The 22378-nt window shown below is 30.9% G+C and overlaps 12 protein-coding genes across 12 annotated transcripts; 8 read left to right on the top strand and 4 right to left on the bottom strand.

Annotated features, from left to right (window-relative positions):
* Window positions 1–493: 493 nt before the first annotated feature.
* On the top strand, window positions 494–709 carry BX663DRAFT_516293 (uncharacterized protein; the record flags this gene model as incomplete). The annotated part of the gene is made up of 1 exon (XM_051528570.1): window positions 494–709. A coding segment is annotated over exon 1 (169 nt), but the record flags the coding sequence as incomplete, so codon positions are not given.
* On the top strand, window positions 586–1351 carry BX663DRAFT_516294 (uncharacterized protein). The gene is made up of 3 exons (XM_051528571.1): window positions 586–958; window positions 1115–1223; window positions 1329–1351. Exons 1-2 carry the CDS (start codon window positions 694–696, stop codon window positions 1141–1143), a joined length of 294 nt encoding a protein of 97 aa, XP_051380709.1. The 5' UTR covers window positions 586–693; the 3' UTR covers window positions 1144–1223; window positions 1329–1351.
* Window positions 1066–3287, top strand: BX663DRAFT_144956 (uncharacterized protein). The gene is made up of 3 exons (XM_051521587.1): window positions 1066–1223; window positions 1329–1635; window positions 1742–3287. Exons 1-3 carry the CDS (start codon window positions 1168–1170, stop codon window positions 3113–3115), a joined length of 1737 nt encoding a protein of 578 aa, XP_051380710.1. The 5' UTR covers window positions 1066–1167; the 3' UTR covers window positions 3116–3287.
* Window positions 3288–3977: 690 nt separating this feature from the next.
* Window positions 3978–5299, top strand: BX663DRAFT_537390 (50S ribosomal protein L30e-like protein). The gene is made up of 2 exons (XM_051530659.1): window positions 3978–4112; window positions 4411–5299. The coding sequence occupies exons 1-2, from the start codon at window positions 4074–4076 to the stop codon at window positions 5206–5208; spliced, it is 837 nt and encodes a 278-aa protein (XP_051380711.1). The 5' UTR covers window positions 3978–4073; the 3' UTR covers window positions 5209–5299.
* Window positions 5300–7809: 2510 nt separating this feature from the next.
* On the top strand, window positions 7810–8974 carry BX663DRAFT_516301 (3,4-dihydroxy-2-butanone 4-phosphate synthase). The gene is made up of 3 exons (XM_051528572.1): window positions 7810–7940; window positions 8031–8148; window positions 8234–8974. Exons 1-3 carry the CDS (start codon window positions 7871–7873, stop codon window positions 8706–8708), a joined length of 663 nt encoding a protein of 220 aa, XP_051380712.1. The 5' UTR covers window positions 7810–7870; the 3' UTR covers window positions 8709–8974.
* Window positions 8882–9622, bottom strand: BX663DRAFT_532150 (uncharacterized protein; the record flags this gene model as incomplete). The annotated part of the gene is made up of 4 exons (XM_051530431.1): window positions 8882–8982; window positions 9042–9144; window positions 9222–9379; window positions 9472–9622. The coding sequence occupies 4 exons, from the start codon at window positions 9620–9622 to the stop codon at window positions 8882–8884; spliced, it is 513 nt and encodes a 170-aa protein (XP_051380713.1).
* A 32-nt stretch (window positions 9623–9654) lies between these two features.
* On the bottom strand, window positions 9655–10785 carry BX663DRAFT_516306 (uncharacterized protein). The gene is made up of 4 exons (XM_051528573.1): window positions 10581–10785; window positions 10230–10483; window positions 10035–10169; window positions 9655–9965 (listed from the first exon to the last, which is right to left on the bottom strand). Exons 1-4 carry the CDS (start codon window positions 10720–10722, stop codon window positions 9711–9713), a joined length of 786 nt encoding a protein of 261 aa, XP_051380714.1. The 5' UTR covers window positions 10723–10785; the 3' UTR covers window positions 9655–9710.
* Window positions 10763–12919, bottom strand: BX663DRAFT_516308 (uncharacterized protein). The gene is made up of 2 exons (XM_051528574.1): window positions 12463–12919; window positions 10763–12395 (listed from the first exon to the last, which is right to left on the bottom strand). Exons 1-2 carry the CDS (start codon window positions 12821–12823, stop codon window positions 10855–10857), a joined length of 1902 nt encoding a protein of 633 aa, XP_051380715.1. The 5' UTR covers window positions 12824–12919; the 3' UTR covers window positions 10763–10854.
* Window positions 12920–14534: 1615 nt separating this feature from the next.
* On the top strand, window positions 14535–18672 carry BX663DRAFT_544614 (10 TM acyl transferase domain found in Cas1p-domain-containing protein; the record flags this gene model as incomplete). The annotated part of the gene is made up of 6 exons (XM_051530897.1): window positions 14535–14572; window positions 15269–15324; window positions 15398–16267; window positions 16308–17686; window positions 18258–18361; window positions 18455–18672. 6 exons carry the CDS (start codon window positions 14535–14537, stop codon window positions 18501–18503), a joined length of 2496 nt encoding a protein of 831 aa, XP_051380716.1. The 3' UTR covers window positions 18504–18672.
* A 770-nt stretch (window positions 18673–19442) lies between these two features.
* Window positions 19443–20021, top strand: BX663DRAFT_516317 (uncharacterized protein). Its single transcript, XM_051528575.1, has 3 exons — window positions 19443–19618; window positions 19686–19758; window positions 19900–20021. Exons 1-2 carry the CDS (start codon window positions 19497–19499, stop codon window positions 19738–19740), a joined length of 177 nt encoding a protein of 58 aa, XP_051380717.1. The 5' UTR covers window positions 19443–19496; the 3' UTR covers window positions 19741–19758; window positions 19900–20021.
* Window positions 20022–20173: 152 nt separating this feature from the next.
* Window positions 20174–20863, top strand: BX663DRAFT_516318 (uncharacterized protein). Its single transcript, XM_051528576.1, has one exon. The coding sequence runs from the start codon at window positions 20253–20255 to the stop codon at window positions 20703–20705; it is 453 nt and encodes a 150-aa protein (XP_051380718.1). The 5' UTR covers window positions 20174–20252; the 3' UTR covers window positions 20706–20863.
* Window positions 20864–21126: 263 nt separating this feature from the next.
* BX663DRAFT_516319 (uncharacterized protein) lies at window positions 21127–21953 on the bottom strand. Its single transcript, XM_051528577.1, has one exon. It carries the CDS (start codon window positions 21927–21929, stop codon window positions 21183–21185), a length of 747 nt encoding a protein of 248 aa, XP_051380719.1. The 5' UTR covers window positions 21930–21953; the 3' UTR covers window positions 21127–21182.
* Window positions 21954–22378: the final 425 nt, after the last annotated feature.

Genomic DNA, 22378 nt, shown 5'->3' on the forward strand with positions numbered 1-22378 from the left:
AAATATCTTTACAGCTTATATGCACGCGTATATAGTAATAAATTTCGTGAATATACAAATACCTATTAGATGATATAATAGTATAAATAATATAACACTTGTAGTTAACATAAATATAAGGAGGAAGAAGAAGTAGCTCCTAACATATTATAATTGATCAAGTACATAGAATGAAAATGCTTCGAATCACTTGATCCTCAATAGTTACAGATCGGACCGATATTATTTATATTTATATTATAGCAATAGTTCTTCTTCTTGAATCAGCATTTATAAAAAGAAATACAAGGGGGCGAAAGGTAAGTAAAAGAAATCTTGTGAGTTATTCATTATACTTTAAAGTAGTTAAATCAATCTTTCCTCCTCCTTCTCCCCTTTTAGTTTTACTATTATTATTATATGCCGATTGGTATATGCGATTGACCCTAAAAAAAAAAAAAGACAATAATGTAACCAATAAATGACCTTTTCCCCACAATTCTTTTTTTTTCCTGTACAAACAAAAGAGATATGATTAAAAAAGATCCCATCACCTTTCCACCCTCCCCCTTTTTTCTTCTTCTTCATCTAATCATCCCCACCTCCTTCTTTTTAACCTCTAATATAAATACATATATAACAATTTTTATCCTTTCTTCTTTTTCTTCTTTTTTTTTATATACCTTTTTTTTTTCTTTAAAAATAATAATATACATGTCCAAAGCTTCAAATGAGAAGCCTCTTAAAAGAGTCAAAGTCACTTTAGCCTGTACTAGTTGTCGTAAAAAAAAGGTGAAATGTGATGGAGTTCAACCTACATGTTTTAGATGTCAATCTATTGGTATTTGCTGTCAATATTCTGGACATCCGAAAAAAAGAGGTCCACCTAAAGGATATGTTGAAGTCATCGAAAATCGAGCACATAGAATAAAATCAATTTTATGTCAGCAATCAATGGATAACAATTCATCATTATCAGGTTAGAGACTATCCATATATACCTCACCACTACTACCACCACTACCACTACCACCACCACCACCACTCTCCCTTCCCCCCCCCTCCATACCCTCATATATAATATATAATAGATATAAGATTCCCAACTTTATTTAATAATAATAGTTGATTACAGTCACGTTGAGAAAATACAACCACCTTTGAATTCATTATTTTGTTTAGTCACTGATGCAGCTGAAGCTGTCTTTGATCAAGAAAGGACAGCTACTAAATCAAATATACACGTACGTTAAAAAAAAAGAATAGAATAATATATATATATATATACTGTAAAGAAAGAAACAGAACACTGATAAGGTCCATTCTTTATGACTATAACTCTAGGGCAGCAATGGCATCTTGAACGCTTTTCTAATGACTGATGATGTACTTAGTAATAAGTACATCACTTTGATTTGGACCGAGAATTTCTTTAATTATTTCAATTCAATCTTTCCTATTCTTTCAAGACCTCATTTTAGTTTCCTGCTTGAAAAGAATGAATTGAATCCTTTATTGAAATTAGCTGTCTTCTTATTAGGCTGTCGTTTAAATAATGATGTAAATGACTCTAAAGATGAAAAAATGTTATATCAACAGTTGGATTATCTTTTGAACACATCTTATGATACAATACATGATCTTTCCACTGTACAAGTATGTTTGATCTCCCTCCTTTTCTTTCTCCCCCCTTTTTTTTTTTTTGCTTTTTTCTTTCTTTTATTTTATTTACTTTACACGTGCTTTTTCATTTTACTTTTAGGCAACTATTATCATGTGTTGGTATACACATCTTGCTGGTGATAATCATAAATCTGCTTCTCTTCGCTATTCAATGGCTACATTGATTCAAGAAATGAATTTAGGCTATGAAACAAATAAAACAGAAGATACACTTGATGTAGAAATGAAAAGGCGCGCCTTTTGGGTTTCATATGTAATAGATCAATGGTTATCGATTTGCACGGAGAGTGAAAGATATTTGACGGCCAATTTTAATACTAAATATCCACAATTAGAGGATAGTCAATTATTCGCTTTATTACAGCATCAACAGTCACAACAAAAGGAATCCTATGTATGCTCTCTTTCAGTCGAATCTGCACTTCAGATTAACTCATTCACTCAAATGATTCTTTTATCAAAAATCATAGGCCACTTATTGTACCACGATAAAGTGGAATCTAACTTGACCGAGTGGTTATTGCAGCTTCCGTCTTATCTCGATTACGGGAAATCAAATAATGATGTATCACCTTCACCTGTGGCCAAGTTATACCGAATCTTTTATTACACTGTTCAAATCATCATGAATAAACAAAGGAAGACGGATCTGAGTACAAGCATTTGTCTTTCCGCTGTTAATTCTATCTTTCATATCTCTGAACAAATGCTAGAACATGGACAAGAAAAGTATCTTTACAATGTCTTTTTCATATCTCTTACATTAGCTGCTACTACTACTACTACTACTGCTGCTGCTGCTGCTGCTGCCTCTATTCATACCCCAGATAGACTTGATATGTCTAAACGAATTCAACTCCTAAAGAAGTTGAACTGTAGTTTGCTATCAATGGTTGATTTTAATAGATTATTAGATTATCATTTCTTAATGAATCAACCGGATTCTAATTCGTTTCATTTTATCTATCCGTCACCTACCAATTCCTCTAGTTCTATCTCTTCTAGAGAATCTAAACAAAGTATGAACAAAAAACGTGTCTATGTTGCAGAAGAGTATACAGAGCAACCTGATGATGATGGCGGTGGCAGTGGCGACGGTATTTCTATATTTCAGCAAGACTCATTCATCGATTTTCATAAATCAGATTCTAATCAGCAACAAATGATATTAAATCATTCGGATATCCCTTCTTCTTCAATTACACAACAACAACAACAGTCATATGACCTCATTCTAAAGGACTTATTTTCAGATATAGACAATAGTACTACACATTTATCTGATTGGATCGTCTCTTCATTTGAAGCCTCTAATACATGTTCTCCAGCTTCTTATTTTACACCATCACATTCTCCTTTACTTACCTTTCATATAAAAGAAGAAGATAACTTAACTTTTAATTTGTTATCAACAGATCAACAACAACTTTTTACTAAATTTACTTCTTTATAAGCGATTAGTTTTAGTCACTCATTTCTTTTCATAATATATATAAATATGTATATGTAATTATGCTCCTATATATGCTATCAATTCTATACAATGGATCTAATCAATCTACATGCATTATATACACAATTTAATTTTATTTATTTAACGATATGGCATTTACACATAATAAAACTGTCAAACGACTTTTTTTTTTCCTTGGCATTATACGAAATGTAATATTTTGAAAAGATAGTAGTGGAATACAAAAAAAAAACTTGTTATTTTAGGAAAGAAAAGAATGACTCGAGATCCTATTGTCTCTCTTCCCTACGAAAAAAAAGGGGGGGTGTTATCTATGCAAGACCTTTATTGATCATATCAAATAATAATAGTGGGTGTTTAATTATTATTTGAATTTATAAAAGATGTCCATTATTAACAAGTTCTGTAAAAGAATCAAAGAGTTAACACATGATAAAACCATCAAGCGTCCTGCATGTAGAAAAATGATGATTTATCCTCACTTTTTTTATATACATGTATAGCATAATAACAACAGAGACATGCCTTTTGCATATATAAAAATGACTAATAAAGAATGTATTACTTATATTTTCGCTTTAATTCCTTCATTATTCTTATAGAGATCATCAAAAAAAAAGTCCTTAAAACTATACTTTGGTTACAAGTCTATTGCCCAATAAAAAAAAAATTAATATAAAATCTGAAACTAGGTATACTACTACTGTCAAGAAATAGGTTGCACCTTATTTGGAAGGCTAAACGAAAATTAAACTCAAATATGACTTTGAAGAAAAAAAAAAAAAAATAGAGGCACTTGTAGGATTATGGCAGACAAAAATATTTATTAGCTTGAAAAGCCAAAAAAAAAAAAAAAAAAAAATAATAATTCCGGGTCGGACTTACTTTAATGCTTAGAGTGTCTATACAATAAAATGTAACTTCTTGAGAGGTCAACATGAATCCTCCTCTTTTTCATACATCTCAATATGGTAAAGTAGAACACGCTATAAATAAATATAAAGGAAAAAAAAAAAAGATAATAGATCATCAATACAATACAAATGTATAAAGGATGGGAGAAAATAGAACAAATTAGATGGATGATTATTGAAATGGATAGATGTTCAATTTTCAAAATCATGATTTTTTTTTTTGTTCTGAGTGTAGAATGGAAAAAATAGAAATAAATATTTATACATAGTTGACAAGATGATCTATCAAAATCGCAATTCAATAGATGAATTCAATGAAATGTATTCTAATTCTTTTTATTATTGATTTTGTAAAATTAGGCTCCTACCAAGAAGTCTGCCGGTAAGAAGGTTGCTCCCGCTCCCTACCCCATCAAGAGTAAGCAAGCCCCTAAGGTTGCTGCCAATCCTTTGCTCGAAAAGACCCCCAAGAACTTCGGTATTGGTCAAGATGTCCAACCCAAGCGTGATGTTTCACGTTTCGTCAAGTGGCCCAAGTACGTTCGTCTTCAACGCCAAAAGAAGATCATCTACCAACGTCTTAAGGTCCCTCCTGCTATCAACCAATTCACTCAAGTTTTGGATAAGAACACTGCTACTCAACTCTTCAAGTTGATGCACAAGTACAGACCCGAAAGCAAGACCGAAAAGCGTGATCGTCTCCGTGCCATTGCTGCTGCTAAGGCTGAAAAGAAGGAAGTCCCCAAGACTGACAAGCCTATGGTTGTCAAGTACGGTATCAACCACATTACCGCCCTTGTTGAAGCTAAGAAGGCTCAATTGGTTGTCATTGCCGATGATGTTGATCCTATCGAATTGGTCCTCTGGCTCCCTGCCCTCTGTCGTAAGATGGGTGTCCCTTACTGTATCGTCAAGGGTAAGGCTCGTCTCGGTGCCCTCGTCCACAAGAAGACTGCTACCGCTCTTGCCTTGACTGATGTTGCTGAAGCTGATAAGGCTGAATTGGCTACCCTCGTCTCTGCTGTCAACGCTAACTTCACTGAGAAGTGGGATGAAAACCGTCGTCACTGGGGTGGCGGTATCATGGGCCCCAAGTCCAACGCCAAGATGGCTAAGCGTGCTGCTGCTGCCGCTAAGGAAATTGCTGCTCGTCAATAAACACATTATTTTTTAGATAATAAAAATAATAACTAAACTTTTATAACAATTACCCTAAATTGAAGTTTTATATATGTATATATATATGTGTGTGTATGTTTGTTAATGATACTCATTCATAAGAGGAGGATTTGAATGAAATAATAAAATAGATCATAAATTACACTTGATAATCAGGAACGAAGTCAATATTTCGTCTTTTTTTTTTTTTTGGATAATATCTAGATAATTACAAGCAGCTGCTAATGATAGACTTGAGCAACGAGATCATTTCAATTTTGGTTGAGGGGGGGGGAGGGTAAAAGAAAAAGAAAGTATGATATTATTACACTGGATGAAGAATTTTTCACATACTATTATGTAATAGACAAGCTTGCCCTGTTATCCTTTTGGTAATAAGATGTGCAAATATAAAAAATAACATAATGATTCAGCTGTGATTATGTAATAATTTTTTTAAGAAAAAAAAAAAAAAAGAAAATTAGGCTGAGATAGAATTTTTTTTTCGCATTCATTCAGGTATTTTCTAGATACGTTATTAAGCTTATTAGTAATAAATTATCTAATTTAGAATGAGCAACCGATGTCGGTCCACTTCCATGTCAAATAAAATTCATAACAAAATCTTAAAACTGTGATATGGAAAAAAAAAAGTCATAAAATATAATATACTCTAAATAAATAATAATAATAATAAAAACGCACACACATCTAATAATGATTTAGGCTGCTCGTATATAATTATCAAGTATGAGATAATGTAATATATTGAGAAAAAGATACTAAAAAGATATTCAAGTCTTCATTTGGAAAAATTAGCCCCAATATTCTAAAATAACGGTTTTACAATCTTCTTGGCTAATAACATTTACTACTATAAAATAAAAAATGGTAAAGCTTATAATTACCGCCATATAACATTCTTTATCAATATGCACTATAATTATAAAGATAGGTAAATAAGGTGTTACTGTGATAATTATTATTGGCGTTATTTGCAAAAAAAAAAGAGGGGGAGGGGGAGAGAGGAAGTTGTTGATTTGACCATACACAAGTTGAAGGGTAGTAAAACCTAGAATAAAGAGAAAAAATAGTGTTGCAGTTGCTCATAAAGTAAATGCTAAAAAAAAACGTACAAGATGGGCATTCTCTTTTGTATGTAAATAGTATCATGAGCACTCTAGTTCCTTTCTGAACAATCGGTCAATACCTTATTATGAATTATGTTATCATCCATCTATTTTTCTTGTTATTCTTTTTTTTTCAAGATACATGATTAAGCAGTAATTATCTCTTATTATTGTTAATAATTTACAACTTGATTCTTCCCCCCCTTTAATAAATTGTATGTAAAGAAGAAGAAGGATCAAGAAGACTAAGTATACCGAGGAAAATATTTTCCAGTAGGGCATAGATCTTTAAAAGTAAACAATAGACAATTTTACCAAAATTATTTGTAAACATTTACATAGAATCCATTTTTGATAGAGATTCATCATAAAAATAACCCAATCCGCCTTCTGTAAATCAATGCACGACTGTTTAAACATTACTCATAAAAAAAAAACTTGAACGTGCCTTTCTTCTTTTTCTATTCAAAATATCATTCCTATCTTTGAAACTTTTTGTAAACACTACTTCAGTTAGAGTAACAAAGTATTCGTGAAATAAAAATAAAAAAAAAGCGATAAATCAGTAAAGTTATGTTGACGGGTTACGCCCATAACTGATAAACTGGGATAGTTTTATTTAACTACTACAAATTTTGTTATAAATCATAACTTGGATTGAATTTGAAGCCAATGATGTTAATCTTCTCGACATCGATTGAACAAGTGTAGCTACAAATCTTCCCTATACACCTTTTTCTTTAAGAAAAAAAAAATAGAATCGAGGAATTTTAAACAAAAAGGGATTAATTGGTTAAAAATAGCACACAAATACGTTGTGTAACCAAAACATGTGAATCAGCTACTACTCCTAATAAAAAACTGTCAAAGTTAAATTGATAAGCATACAGAAATAGAAGATATTCTATGTATTTGATCCTGCAATCTCACCTAGGCTATGCCTTATCTTGAAAAGAAATGAGCGATCTGACTCATTCCTCTTGATTCCTCTACTTCTTCTCCACCACCTCCACCACCACCAACAACAACTAATAACACTGACACCTCCTAGTCCATTGTTTGAATGGTTATCTCACTTTACCTCTCCTTGAAACGATTTTACTATTAATTCGTTTTTTTTTTCTAGTAAATATACAAATGGATGTATAATATTTCCTCTAGCTTTTGTCCTTCTTCTTTACTTTTCTTATCTGTGTCTTAATGTGCTTATTCTCTATTCACTATTTTTTTTTTCTTTTCTGAACTCACTAGGGCATAAACTACACGCTTATTGGTCTTGAAAAGAGTAAAACATATCGTTATCATATATACGAGATTAGCTGAATAATTATCAGTTGCTGACACTTATCTTTTCCCAGTCCCAAAAGTCTTTTTTTTTTTTTTTTTTGAAAAAAAAAAAGCGGGCTTCTAAATCATATATATAATGAGCTTGTGAAATTGTAATTCGACATCTTTCATTTCTCTTTTAAACACACAAACAAAAAAAAAGAAAACAAGAAAATCAAGAAAACAAGAAAATAAGAAAGAATAAAATGGTGGAAATACAATCAAGGATTTATAAAAGTGAATTCGATTCTGTTGAAGATGCCCTTAAGGATTTTGGTAAGTTTTTATTTCCGAGATTCCATTTACTTGTAACTCATTGCCTGTACATGTTAATGTATACATACATACATACATAAAAAAAAAAAGCTGAAAACAAGTTTGTCATTGTGATGGATAACGAGGATCGAGAAAACGAAGGAGACTTGATTATTGCAGCAGAAAAGATTACAACAGAGCAAATGGCTTTTTTAATTCGTTATTCAAGGTAAGCAGAGAAGACAAAGATATAAGGGGGGGGAAGGAGGGAGGAAAAAGAAAAAAAAAAAAAAAAACTAAAATATTAAGTATAGTGGTTATGTCTGTGCTCCTACAACAGCTGAACGTTTAAACGAACTTAAATTGCCATTAATGGTAGAAAAGAATACAGAACTAATGAGAACAGCTTATACTATTTCTTGTGATTATGCACATGGTACAACAACAGGTATCTCTGCTCATGATAGAGCTTTGACATGTCGTAAGTTAGCAGATCCCAATAGTCGACCAGACGATTTTATGCGTCCTGGACATATCCTTCCTCTTCGTTCTGTTCCTGGTGGTACCTTTAATCGTTTTGGTCATACTGAGGCAGCCGTTGATTTATGTCAATTAGCAGGGCTTGCACCTGTTGCTTGTATTGGTGAATTGGTAAAAGAAGATGATATTGAAGGAAATATGGCAAGAAGAGATGATTGTTTTGCATTTGCTAAGAAACATAATATTAAAATGATTACGATCAAGGATATCATTGCTTATAAAAGATTACATCAGCAAAACGTTATATAATAACTTAGAAACGAAAAAAAAGAAAAAAATTAGAGGAATTGTGTAATAGTATTGGTAATAAAAAATTCCTTCCATATATAATTATAATAAAGATGTATTCATATTTTGGTTGTTGTATTTGTTTATCATATGTGTATTATGTAATACTATTTTTTTTTTTTAAAAAAAAATCTCTATAAAAATAATTCATGTCCTCTAGCTTGTGCATATTGCTTTCTTGAAAGTGAATGCTTAGCAACTTCTACATCTGTTTTAATATCTCTTATTAAAGCATCTATAATACAGGCAATTAGGTAAATCATTCATAACTATAAAAGTTTTTTTTTTCTTTACCAAGGGAAGGATAATTTTGCTCTGGTCTAATATAGCCTAATACTAATACACGAATAGGTGCATCATAAAAATCTTCAGGAAATTCATGAATGACATGTACTTCCTAAATACAAGTTGTATAATATTATTATTTTATTCATAATTTTCGAGGGGAGGGGGAGGGGGGAGGGAAATACTTACAGCAGATCTCTTATCATTTTTAAAATAAGGATTCCAACCTAAGCTCATGACCATTGGATAAACTTCACTGCCTGATTCACCGATTTGAGTCCAACCATAGTAAACACCAGTCTCAAGTCCAGAGACTAATGCATTAATAGCCTCATCTGATAGATTAGCTTTTTTAAAAAAAAAAAAAGAGAGAGAGAGAGAGAGAGAGAGAGGGACCATAAGTTTAACATGTTATAACCATTTTATATAATTGTTATACCTGTTGGAATGCCTAACTGTTTTGAACCTCTACCATAACCTTTAATAACAGTTCCTTGTAAAGCAAAAGGAAAAGGCTGCACAGGTGTTTCAGGTCCCACTAAAAGTGGACGATCAAGGTTAATGTCAAGTTGTTTATTTTCTATAGACATTTTAAAATAAATAAATGTATATATTTATAAGGAAAAAAAAAAAGAAAAAAAAAAGTTTATATGCTGCTGTAGTATTTTATTCGCTGTCTTATAAGATTTTCGTCGTTTTTTCTTCTTTAAATAATTTTACTTTCAATTTTTCACGGTGATAATCACAAATGTCTTGATGATTATGTTCGATATCTTCTAAAGAAGTAGGCAGCTGCTGATTGTTACAAATTAAATCTAAATGTAATAATGGTAATTCCCAATTTGGATTCTTCTTTTTTGCTTTAGCAATACATTCTTTAAGCCTTTCTTTAACTTTAGGAGAAGGATCAATAGATAATTCAACTAAAGTAGTCTTCATTGAATGTTATATAACTACAACACAACGTTTTTTGCTGACTTGTATATATATTTACTTGTATACCTCAATTTTATCTCGTATCTTTTGAACATTTGGATTTATATATTTGTTGCTTTGCAAGTTTGTTAGTTCTTTAGAATTAAGATGTGTTGGATTAGAGTTGTCGTACTCTGTTGTTATAAACTCTTTTTCAAAACGCTAAAAGAAAAAAAAAAGTATCAATGAAAACAATGTTATAGTGAATAGTAGTAAATTTACTTTAAGTCTCTCGACTAATTTTCGATTATCAATAATGCTATCATAATTAGTTTGTAGTTGTTCTTTTAATACATTATTATCGTCTATTTCTTCTTCTTCTTCTTCTCGGTTAAACTGATATGAAGAAAAGGGTGATAACTCATCATTATGTCTTGCTAACTCTTCTTCTGTTAACGTAACATTACAATGGATGGGTTCTGAAACTGATGATTTAAGTGTTGAATCGCATGCTAAATCGTATGATCTGTAAATAACTATTCTTATTCATTGATTAATCCCTTTCCTTTGTTTTTGTTTTTTTTTTTTTTTTTTTTTTTTTTTTTTTAGAAAAAAAAAATAATGTTCTCTTACTATCTGACCTTGATTGATTTGAAGGGTCAATTGATTCAAGAGAAGATATAGAAAAAGTTGAATCTCCATCTATACTCGGATGATTAATACTTTCTTGGTCAATGTATTTATAATATGTATAATCTTTTGAATTGACAGACATAATATGGTAAAAAAAGAAAAAGAAAAAGAAAAGAAAACAATGAATATATAGCAAGCGGTAAATGTAATGTACACCAAATGTATGCACACACACACACACATGCATAAAAGGGGGATTTCAAGTAAAATTTTATTAATAATTGTAACGATATCTATTAGTAGGTGGCATTACAGCATGATGAAATGCAGGCATTGGATGATGGTAATAATCAACCGGAGAATAAGGTCTATAGTGTCTTTGTACATAATATCTTGGACCTCTTCGTTGTTTAGACGGATAATCATAATTACTACAAAAGCCACTATCAAGAAAGTCGTTTTCATAAACCTCATCATGATTGTCTATTTCATCATAGTAATCATCATAAATAAGAGAGGTTCTAGAGGAGGAGGTATCTCTTCCTACAGATCTACTACGTCTAGGTTTTATGTAGATTGGTTGTTGCTGCTGCTGCTGCTGCTGCTGCTGCTGTTGCTGTTGCTGCTGCTGTTGCTGTTGATATAGAGTAACAGGAGATTCAGTGAATTGTGAATTGAATGGCAACATGATAACATTATCATTATTCATATAACGATATTCTTCTCTATAAGAAGGTGACTCATTGGATAAAGCCCTGGGTCTATTTGTTGTTCTCTTTCTAGACAATGTTGTCTTTGAAGGACTTTGTTGTTGTGGCTCATTATTAAGTTCTCTATGAGAACGATGATGAGTTTTATGACTAGCGCTACTATTACGTCTTGAACGAGGAGAACGTTTTCTGCTATTGTTCATCCTTTCATCATTCATAACTTCCTTGTTATTCGCATTTTGCTGTTGTTGTTGTTCTTCAGGTGTAGCCGTATATTGATAATGAAGGTAGTCTTCTGATCTACTTTTATTTAACATTTTCTCTTTTGCTAATGATGATTGCTCATTCTCCTCAATTAACGTATATTGCTTATTTGCCCTCGATTTTCCTATGACTTTATCTGACTTTGTTTCATTCTCTTGTTGCTGCTCCAATAATTGCTGAAATTGTTGTTGTTGTAATTGCTTTTGATAGAGCAACATTTCTTGCTCTTTTGCCTCTTTATCTTTCAGGGCATTCGTAAGTTGACCTTTAGTCTCTATAAGTGTTTCAATCATTTGATGTTGACGATCAAGAATTTCGAGTTCCTTTCTCTTCCATTTTTCTTTCTCCATCAAATGTTGTTTCTCCAACTCTTCAACCTGTTTCTTTAATTCTTGCAGTAGTAAGAGATTATCATTTTGTTCCTGTTGTTTTTCCTCAAATGCATGATGATCGTATTTAGGTGAGGAAGAAGGGAAGGCAGAGGAAGAGGAAGAGGAAGAGGAAGAAATGATTTTTTGTATAGTCTCATTTTGATATTGATTATGTAAAAGAGGTGTAACTGTAGCAGAAGAAGCAACAGTAGATGATCTCTTTGAACGTTGTTGAGTAGAAGGAGCATCTAGACTATTTATATTCTCTTGTTGCTGCTGATAGGATGGTTGATTTTTAAAAAGTAAAATAGGATTAGACATGATTTCATCCTTTTCACTAACTAAAGATTCATTTGCAGATTCGTAAAGACGATTAGAGTCATCACTCGTCTCAGTTGATTGAGAACTTGTTTTTAATTGTGTTTCCTTTTTGTGTGAAACTGGTTTAAGAATGTGAGATAAAGCAAAGTCTATTATTATACAAGAATTACATATATATATATATATAATGTACAAATAATCTATCTATCTATATACCTTCTTGTGATGTCGGAAGTAATATAGGTGGTATTTCTTCTTGTTGCTCATTCGTTGACTCATTATCCTCTTCTTCTACTTGAGTTTTATCTGTATCAAATCTATCTTGAATGATAGCTCTTGTGGGGGTAAAGACTCGCTTTGGTTTAGGCATAATAATTGGTGGAGGCGAATATCGAGTTGAAGCGAGTGTAGTAGGCGTTATTAAACTACTATTGTTAGTTATAGTTACTGGAATAGTATTCATGCTTGGTTGCTCCTTTTTTATAGGTGAATCATACATATTGAATGATTCTTGCTGAGCCATCATTGTTCTTGTTAAATTTTTATCTGATTTTTTCTTTTTAAATATTTTTAACATTTTTTGTGTTTTAAGAGGGAAAAAAAAAGAAGAAAAAAGGGCTAAAAAGGAAGAAATATAAATAAAAACAACATTGTGTCCAATTCAGGAATATAATGCACTCTATGTAGTACAACACATAATCATTTTTCAGTAATGGTTCATATAAAAAGAAAAAAAAATACTATTCCGAAAATTTTAACTTGGTGGCCTCCTCCTCCTCTTTACTTACATAAACTATAAAGAAGAAGAAAATGGTATGCACATACAATTGTTATTTTTAGGAAGTTTATACATAATTGTATTTGCTACGATGAATTTAAAGTGATTTATAGCTTTTTATTATTATTATCTATGTAGTATTCTGCTCTTTGTCTACAGTGGAGAGTACTGAGCAGATGAACATTGCAGAGGATTTAAAACAGTATAAATTACATAATCAAGTAAATACAACTACTTCATACAAGTAGATCAAAAAGAATAAATACTATATGAGAAGAGGTTTTTTTTTTCTCTCAATGTGCTTAACATGGATTCCTGAATCAAAATAATTTTATAAAAAAAATATAGATGTATATATGACTATCCAAGTATAAATTGCGCTTTTCCTCCTTATAGGAAGCTAAGATACTAATTAACTTGATATCCATTATTTTTAAAGTTGTAGCATCGATTTATTTGAGCACATGAATATGAACGGAATCAGTGTTAAAAAGGAATCTAATGTGATAATAGTAGCCGTAGTTTTCTTTTTTTTTTTTTTAATACGAGGATGTCATCAATGTTAAAGATTATGTTGACTATAATCAAAAATCATCATTTTTATAAGGAAAAATTAGCTTTTACTTACTTGGTGTATCAAATAGGAATCGTTAAAAGCAATTATTATTATATATTGAGACCTTCTATTCAGCCAAAAAAATTACCTTGTGCTACTGCAATGATGTCAGGTCTAATCAGTAAAGTAGGTTTCAATTATAATATTATTTTCTGAGCGGAAGGGAAATGTCTCTCTACACTATTCATATTCATGTTATTCTATCAAAGGAAATACTAAATAAACAATACGTGACTTCCACGGCACTTGTACTACAATAGTTATAAACTTTAGAATCCATCCTCTTTTTTTTTTCTTTTTTTTTTCTTGGAATCCTTATAATGTAGAGGTGGGTACATTCTGATTATTATTATTATTTTCCTTCTGCAGTGCTACCGAGTGCTCGAGGTATTCCCTATCGTAAGTGTTACTTTAAGGGAAGTTGTTCCCCTTACCATTGAACCATCATTTCACCACGAAGATTTGATGATAAGCACTGAATTATGCAAGACACACTATTCCTAATATAAGCATCCCATTTACAGCTACATTCATTTTCTTCATAGATCATCACTTGGTCTACAGAAATGCGCCATTCTTTTTTTTTTCTTTTGATCAAGTTATTTTATTTATAGTATATAAACCTGTTTTATAACTTGTCAAGTCAAATTGTGGTATATCAAAAAAAGATTAAACCAAAAAAAAAAAAAAAAAAAAAAAAAAAAAAAAAAAAACTCGTTCAATGCATATTGGATCTATTTCATTTTCCCCTTTTCTATAACAATATAAATAACACACAAGTAGATAAGCTTTTATTATATTTATTTATTGTTAACGTACATGTTAATATTAAATACATCATCAGATTTGTTTGGATTAAATAAAAAAAAATTGTTTTTAGATCAAAGATAAAATATGATTCAAGGAAGCTTTGATAAAGATGTGACAGTAACGTAAATGATTTAAATAATAAACGAGTTTATGAAATAGTTAACTAACGACGACTAAATTCAAAGAAGAGCATCAAGACATGTACATTTGGGTTTAATGTATGTGTGTAGTATTTCTTTTTTTTTTTAATAAAGATAAAATAAGTTTGATTAGAAGCAAGTCATTTTAAGTAAAGTAGACTTTATATTCTTCCGACAAAGTAACAGCAGTTTTTTTTTTTTTTTTTTTGGGAAATGACAAGGCTATCAGAATAAAAATGTATTATAACCATGTGAACATAGATGATATTAATTAAAAAATATCTGTGGTTGGTAAGACGACTAAAGAAACAAGTCACCAATCAGAGTGGATCTGGAGGATTCTTGTCCCTCCTTTCGGGTGTGGCAGAGAATAAAATAAAATAATAAACCCTTTGATCCCCTTACATTATTTGATTCATAGTCAAAGATTTTCATGAGAAGTAGCAAAGAATTTTGGTAATCAAAATCTGTGCGGATATTTAATTTTATTGTTATTAGGTTATATATAACTTTCTTCCATTCACCCACAATTTATGAATTTAATAACTCGGAGATTTAAAATTTAAATAAGAAAGATCGACAGAAATCTACTAAAGTAAATGCCTACTTTTTTTCTTGTTTTTTTTTTTCTTTTTAATCGTTAATGGGGATCTCAACTACTGATACACTAAAATTTAGTTGTATAATCACGTTTGTCTTGATAGGTCTAGCCTCTCTAAGTCGTTTTATATATAGTATGAACAATTCATTTTAAAATTTGAATTAAGTCTCATTTGGTATGCATAAATTATTATTATTTTTTTTTAGATGCCAATGATCAAACTAGATGTGAAAGTCTATTAAACGAAGGATGGTGGATTACTGATGCATATAAACAATGGCAACCTGCTAGTTGCATGATGCACACCTACAAGTCAACTGAAGTTTCAGACTGTCTTGGTTATTCAAATATTGTTTATATAGGTGATTCTATTGTTAGGCAACAATTCTTTGCGGCTGTTCAACTTATTCGACCCAATATAGACATATCCGGAGAGCCACATGTGAATCGAAAATATGTGTTTGATAAAGAACGTATAACGATAGAGTTCTTTTGGGACCCCTACTTAAATGAGACCAGAATAGACAAGCCTACAGGAAATCCTAGTTTATTGGTAGTTGGAACAGGGGCATGGCAAATGCGATATTTAGGGGATGATTATTTTGAATCATGGAAGGCCAGTATGAATAGAGTATTTAATGCGGCACAATCCAGCAAGATAGCAGATGCGTTATTAGTGAGTCCTGTTGAGATACCTGATTATGTTCATTTATCCCCTGATCGTACTGCGACCATCACGATGGATAAGATTGAGAGAATGAATAGTTATTTAAAAGAATTTCAATCTTTAAGGGCAAAGACACGGATTGGTATACCATTCGTTTGGAATCAAGTTAGTACGAGTGCAAGAAATATGACAGTAGATGGATTACATTATAATGATGCTATCACCTTTATTCAAACCCAAATTGCTCTAAACTTTCGATGTAATGATCAAGTTTTAGAAAAGACATTTCCTATGGACCATACCTGCTGCTTTAGTTATCCATTTCCCAAGTGGTATCAAATTCTATTTATCGCTTTCTTTTTTATTTATCTTCCATTAGGCTTTCTTTTCAAACATACTAGTTTAGAAGGTAAGTTTAAGTTTGATTTTAATGAAGATGGAAATTATAGTAATCCATCCCTCAACAGCCTTCAACGTATTATTTCCTTCAAAGAAAGTATTGAATGCATTCTTTGTATTTGGTTTATGTGTCATGTATATGTATTACAGTGATCGAACTCAACTCTTTGGTAAAATTCAAAAGCATTTTAGTCCTAGCGTATTTACAGGCATCATGATTTTATTAAGTGTGATTGGTTTATTTAAATTGGAGCACAATAAGGATGGTGGTGGTGGTGGTGGTGGATTCTTGAATCGTCAACAAACAGAAGAATGGAAAGGTTGGATGCAAATCATTATTTTGGTTTACCATTTTTGTGGTGCTTCAAGTATATCAGGCATTTACAATGCAGTACGTGTCCTAGTAGCTGCTTACCTCTTTCAAACTGGCTATGGACACTTTTTTTTCTTTTACAAGAAAGCTGATTTCGGTATAGGCCGAGTATTAAATGTGATGGTGAGACTCAACTTTTTAACATTTGTGCTTCAGTACTTGATGGATACGGATTATCTTAGTTATTATTTTACACCATTAGTATCGTTTTGGTTCTTTGTGATCTGGATAACGATGTATATTGGACATGGGTGGAATAAGAAGTCTATCTTTATAGTGGCTAAAATAGTCATTGCATGTTGTTTAACAACGTCTTTTATACATGTACCTGGAGTGCTCGAGACTGTCTTTGATGTATTTGAAGTATTAATGAATGTCAAATGGAATGCAAGTGAATGGCGTTTTCGATTAGGGTTAGATGCTTATATTGTCTATGTGGGTATGTTGTGTGCCCTTGGGTTTATAAAGATAACAGAGTATCAAGTTTTAAAGCATCGATACTGGAATGTCATACGACAAATCACATTATCTGCTTCCGTACTTGCAATGATAGGCTACTTTTGGTATGAACTAACACGCGAAAATAAGTTTATCTACAACAGAACACATCCTTATCTTAGTTGGATTCCTATCCTAGCCTTTGTATTTTTACGCAATGGTAATGCTTATCTGCGTATGACCTACTCTAAGGCATTTGCATTCATGGGTAGGATTTCATTAGAGACCTTTATTGGACAGTTTCACATGTGGTTAGCAGGTGATACAAAAGGATTATTAGTCGTATTAGTAAAACCAACGTGGGTCAAGGGGTTTGGGTGGTGGATCAATTTAGTGATCAGTAGCTATTTATTTATTTTCGTTTGTTATTATTTGAGCCAGAGTACACATGAGATATCAGGATGGATTTGTAATTTTATGATGCATTCAAATAAGAACGAAGAGAGAACAAAATACCAAACTGTACCCCTTTTGCCCGTCAAAACAGAAGATAATAATAATGCAGAACAAGGACTTGACTCTGATGAATTTTCTAAAGTAGAAGAAGAAGAAGAAGAAGTATGGGGAACTTCAAATATGAAAGAAGAGAAGAAATCAACATGGATTATAAAAATATTAAATGATACCCGAATGAAAATTCTTTTATTTATAATTTGTGTCGGTGTATTGAATCATTTATGCTAATAATAAAAATAATACTTTTCCATTTCTCCTCCTCTCCCCCGGACCGAAAATTGTATCATGGTCGGACAATTACCGAGATATATGTTTTGATTTTTTTTTTTACATTGTGCTGTATATGACTAAGATAGCAAATCATGAAGTGATAAATCCTCCTCTTCTCGCATATATCGCTAGTCGAAATGGTAAGGATAAAGGAAGATATTCATTAAAGAAGGAAACAGAAAAAAAAGATGGATTAATGTGTGACAGATGAAAAGAGAGAGTGAGAGTAAAAGAGCTTAAAAGGAAACCACCAATTATATGGATGTGATGGATAAACGAAAAAAAAAAGAGAGAGAGAGAGAGATGGAGAAAACTTACAAAATTCAGATGATGATCTAGATTTCTAATTTAATCTTCATGCACATGTGTGTGTATACATGTATTTTTATTTTATTTTGAATAGCCTTCTCAAAAGTCTTTCATCACCAAAGTCAAGCTTGGCAAGGCCAAGAAGCAAAACCGTCCTTTGCCTCACTGGTTCCGTATGAAGTCTGACACTAAGATTCGGTATGAAAGCATTTTTTTTTTTTTTTTATTTCGATATTTTTTTTTGAACTGATTTATTAATCACATTCTCCCTCTTTTTTTTTTTGCTCATAGTTGGAATGCCAAGAGACGTAACTGGCGTCACACCAAGTTGAACATCTAAGTTCACATCATTCTCGACTCGACTTGTTTTTCTTTTTTTCTTTGAAGAGGGAAAATAATAAACAAAAAGGAAGAAATACTCCTTCATTCCTGAGTTTTTTTTTTTCGAAAATGAACCTTTATTTTTTGACGTCAAATGAAATGGAATGCTATATTTTTTTTCACTTTTTAATTATTTGTTTAGACTGTATGATTTAGAGTAGAGATATAAATGTATATATTTGTGTGTGTGTGTGTGTGTGTATGTATGTGTATGTATTATTTATGAATACATAAATAGCACAGAATAATGAAACGCGTATAAGCTTTTTTTTTGATAAAATTAATAAAGTATAACAAGCACAAAGTTATAGATTCTGCACATAAGATTCATGTAAATATTCATTGTCTTGTACATAATAATATACTTTATCTTTGTAACTTTATAAAGAATATCATGAGATGATGTAAATATGACAGAAAGGGAGAAGGGGAGATGATGTATGTGCATACAAGTCATTGTTATAAACATCTGTTTTCTTTTCATTAATATAAAGTTTGTTTGATTCTATTTCTGTAATCTAAGCTTATCTCTTCTATATTAAAATACTAACATAAAGAAAATCTTAAAATTGTATGTAAATAATCTCTTATTCTGGTATGATCCGCATGTATAAAAAAAAAAATTAGGGGGTAATAATAAAGGACAACTATAGAAGAGCTTCTAGGCCCTGATGATCAACATAACAAAATGATATTAATAAATACACGTCAAAAATAAAACCATAATACCATTAAACAAAGAAGCAGTATACATGTGCTTATATTTTGTAAATAACCTCCTTAATACTTGATATAAATATATACAAATATATGTATATGTATGTGTATGTGTATGTATATATATATATAGCTTGTCTTTTTTTTTCATATAATTCTAAATTATATATATTCTTTCTCTCTCTCTCTCTCTCTTTTTCTCTCTCCTATATATCTATTCTAGCATATATAAGAAATGGGTTATTTTGACTGCTATATAAATCAATATTACAACAACAACAGTGATACATCTAATAAAGTACATCATGTTAATATGGCATACGCTATTAAGCCATTAAACTTACAAGGTGGACAATGGTAAGTAAACAAAACATACAATATAGAATACATATAGGGTTATTTAAACATCTATATACATATATAGTACTTGGTGTGGTAAATACGGTCATAAAAGAATATCATGTCCATTACTAAAATAAGTCTTGACATATTTATATGTAAATATTATTTCTTTTTTTTTACACGTTCTTTTCTTTAATTCCTCTCCTTCTATTACTACTGTACTCTTTATATGACCAACATCTTTAATATTCCACAACAAATACGCGCACTTTGTTTATTAAACAAACAAAAAAAAGCATATACTATGTATTAACAAAGAAGCTTCCTTTATGTTTATGTTTTATGCTTTATTTTTTGTATACTTTCTCCCTCTTATTCTTTCTTTAACAAAAAGTTATAAATACATATATATTTTTTTTTCGAATTAAAATGCATTTTTTGATAATTATATCTTTATAGTCCTATAAAGAAGGCCATATTTTTTTTTTTTTTTTTTTTTTTTTTTTTTAGGAGAAAATAGCTTTCTTGGTTTTTTTTTTTTTACTATTAATAAATGTGGATCCCCTTTTTTTTTTTTTGTTGGCTAAAATAATTTACACAAAAAAACAGCGATCAAATTCTAAAAAAGAATATTTTTTCTTTTTTCTGTATGGATGACAGAATAGAATCAAGATTAGAGGTTGGTAAACGACCTTCACGTCAACGTCGTCATTTACCTATACCTATGACTTCTGCAACACAAACGAGTCGCACGATTCAAACTAAACATGATGTACCTTTACTTGACATGTCCCTTAATGAAACAAATGCAACCGCCACTACAGAAAGTCAACCACTCGTCCATGTTGCTCCTGTGATCAATAACCGTAAAAGGAAACAAAATGGAAAGAATAATAATGTTCTTGATAAAAAAGTAGATACCCCATCTTTACATCCTAAAGAAAGAGCTCGTCAATTTGTAAAAGAGGCTACAGTTAAAAATGATAGAAAGAGAAAACGACTGATTTGGATTCTAAGTATAATTTGGATGATGTTTATTATCTATCGTATTTATAACAGAGTAATTCTCAATCTAAGCTGGAATTTTTTCTTTTTTTCCTGACAAGACAATGATTTTCTAAAGTGGGCGAGAGGGTTTATTACCGTAACTCATTAATCCCGTATATTATGTGTATATATAATGGACTTGACAATTAAATTTATTATTAAATAAAAGTTTAAAATTTTTTGAAATATCAATTAGAGTTATTTGAAAAAAAAAAAAAAAAAAAAAAAAAAAAAAAAAAAAAAAGAGTTTAGAGCACATCATTGCAATATTTTCAACTGTAGACATGTTAAACATATAGTATTCCTAGTAAACAATACTGAGCTATTTGACTTGGAATAATAAGGCAGTAAGACAAAAAAATAAGTTATATTGAAATATGCCGCTTCCTTTTTCTTTTCTTTTCTTTTTTTTTTTAGCTTCCTATTATTCTCACTTATAAGCCTAACCCAGGCGATTTTTTTTATATAATCAAGATCTTTATTTTTTTTTATTATACAATAAATAATCGAATTGATCAAGCTTATAAATATTTTAAATGGTATCTTTTGAGAAGGGATGGTATTGTTGCTGTTGTTGGTTGAGCATTTTAATTTCACGAATCTTTAACATCATTGAACCATAATTATCATAATAACGTTTTAATTCAGTCACATTTAATGTTATATCCAGTGAGAATAAATGAATTGGATGTATTAAGCCCTGATAGGATTCCCATCTATCCTTTTCATACGCTGACATTATATTATTAGTGTCAACGATTGCCTTTTCATCTATTGTATAGCCATATCCTTGCCATAAAATAGTCATGCTATCTTTATTGTACACTATCTCTAATGTATGATCATATTCTATTGATTGCACTTTTTTCTTCTTTTGCCCTTCTTCTTCTTCTTCCTCTGAATGAGGTTTGTCGTTGTTTGCTACTAACACGCCACCCAACGATTCTGAAAGCTCCGAGGTAACTAAAACTGGGACAAGCATGTTACCCTCTTTCGATGTCATACTATGTGGAGCTGCATATAAGACAGATGCTAAAGAATGTCGAATAGAACGACGAATATCCTTTATCTCTGCTGTTTGAATCGTCTTATTCGTTGATTTTACATAAAGACTTTTTGATTTTTGAGATCGTCTACTTTGATGATGTGGCTCTTTATCATAGTCTTTTGAATCACCTTTTGTTGATGTTTGTTGCTTTGGAACAGAGTTATTGTTATTAAAAGAAAACGCTCTTCCAAAACTAGCAAAGGAAAATCGTTTAGGTTTTATTGATTCCATAACAAAAAAAAAAAGAAAAGAAAGGAAAGGAAAAGAAGGGGAGTAAGTTGTTTTAAAGAGTGATGATGATGATGAAGGAAAACTTTTTTTTTTTCGCTGAAGTGGTATATCGTGTAACACTTTGTTTTACTAAATTAATGTAATTATAACGTGATTATTGGTTTGTTGCATGTGCGAATTCAGGCACTTTTTTTTTTTGTGCTGTCTGTTAATAGATGTATTATTATACATTATTTTATAGATTAAAGTTATTATATCAACAGTGAAGAAGACTCTATTGCATATAAATATAAATTTATCTACTATAACCTTGATGATTGATTATACCAAACCTCTCTTTGTAAATACTAATAATAATAAAGAAAGAAAGAAAGAAAGGAAAAGCACAGTAGTTTACCCAAATGATGAACAGTACTGCACAAGGAATTATAAACAACATGATTTTTATC

Source organism: Cokeromyces recurvatus (assembly GCF_025118155.1).
Source record: "Cokeromyces recurvatus strain NRRL 2243 chromosome Unknown BX663scaffold_21, whole genome shotgun sequence".
In the NCBI taxonomy this organism is placed as follows: Eukaryota; Fungi; Mucoromycota; class Mucoromycetes; order Mucorales; family Mucoraceae; genus Cokeromyces; species Cokeromyces recurvatus.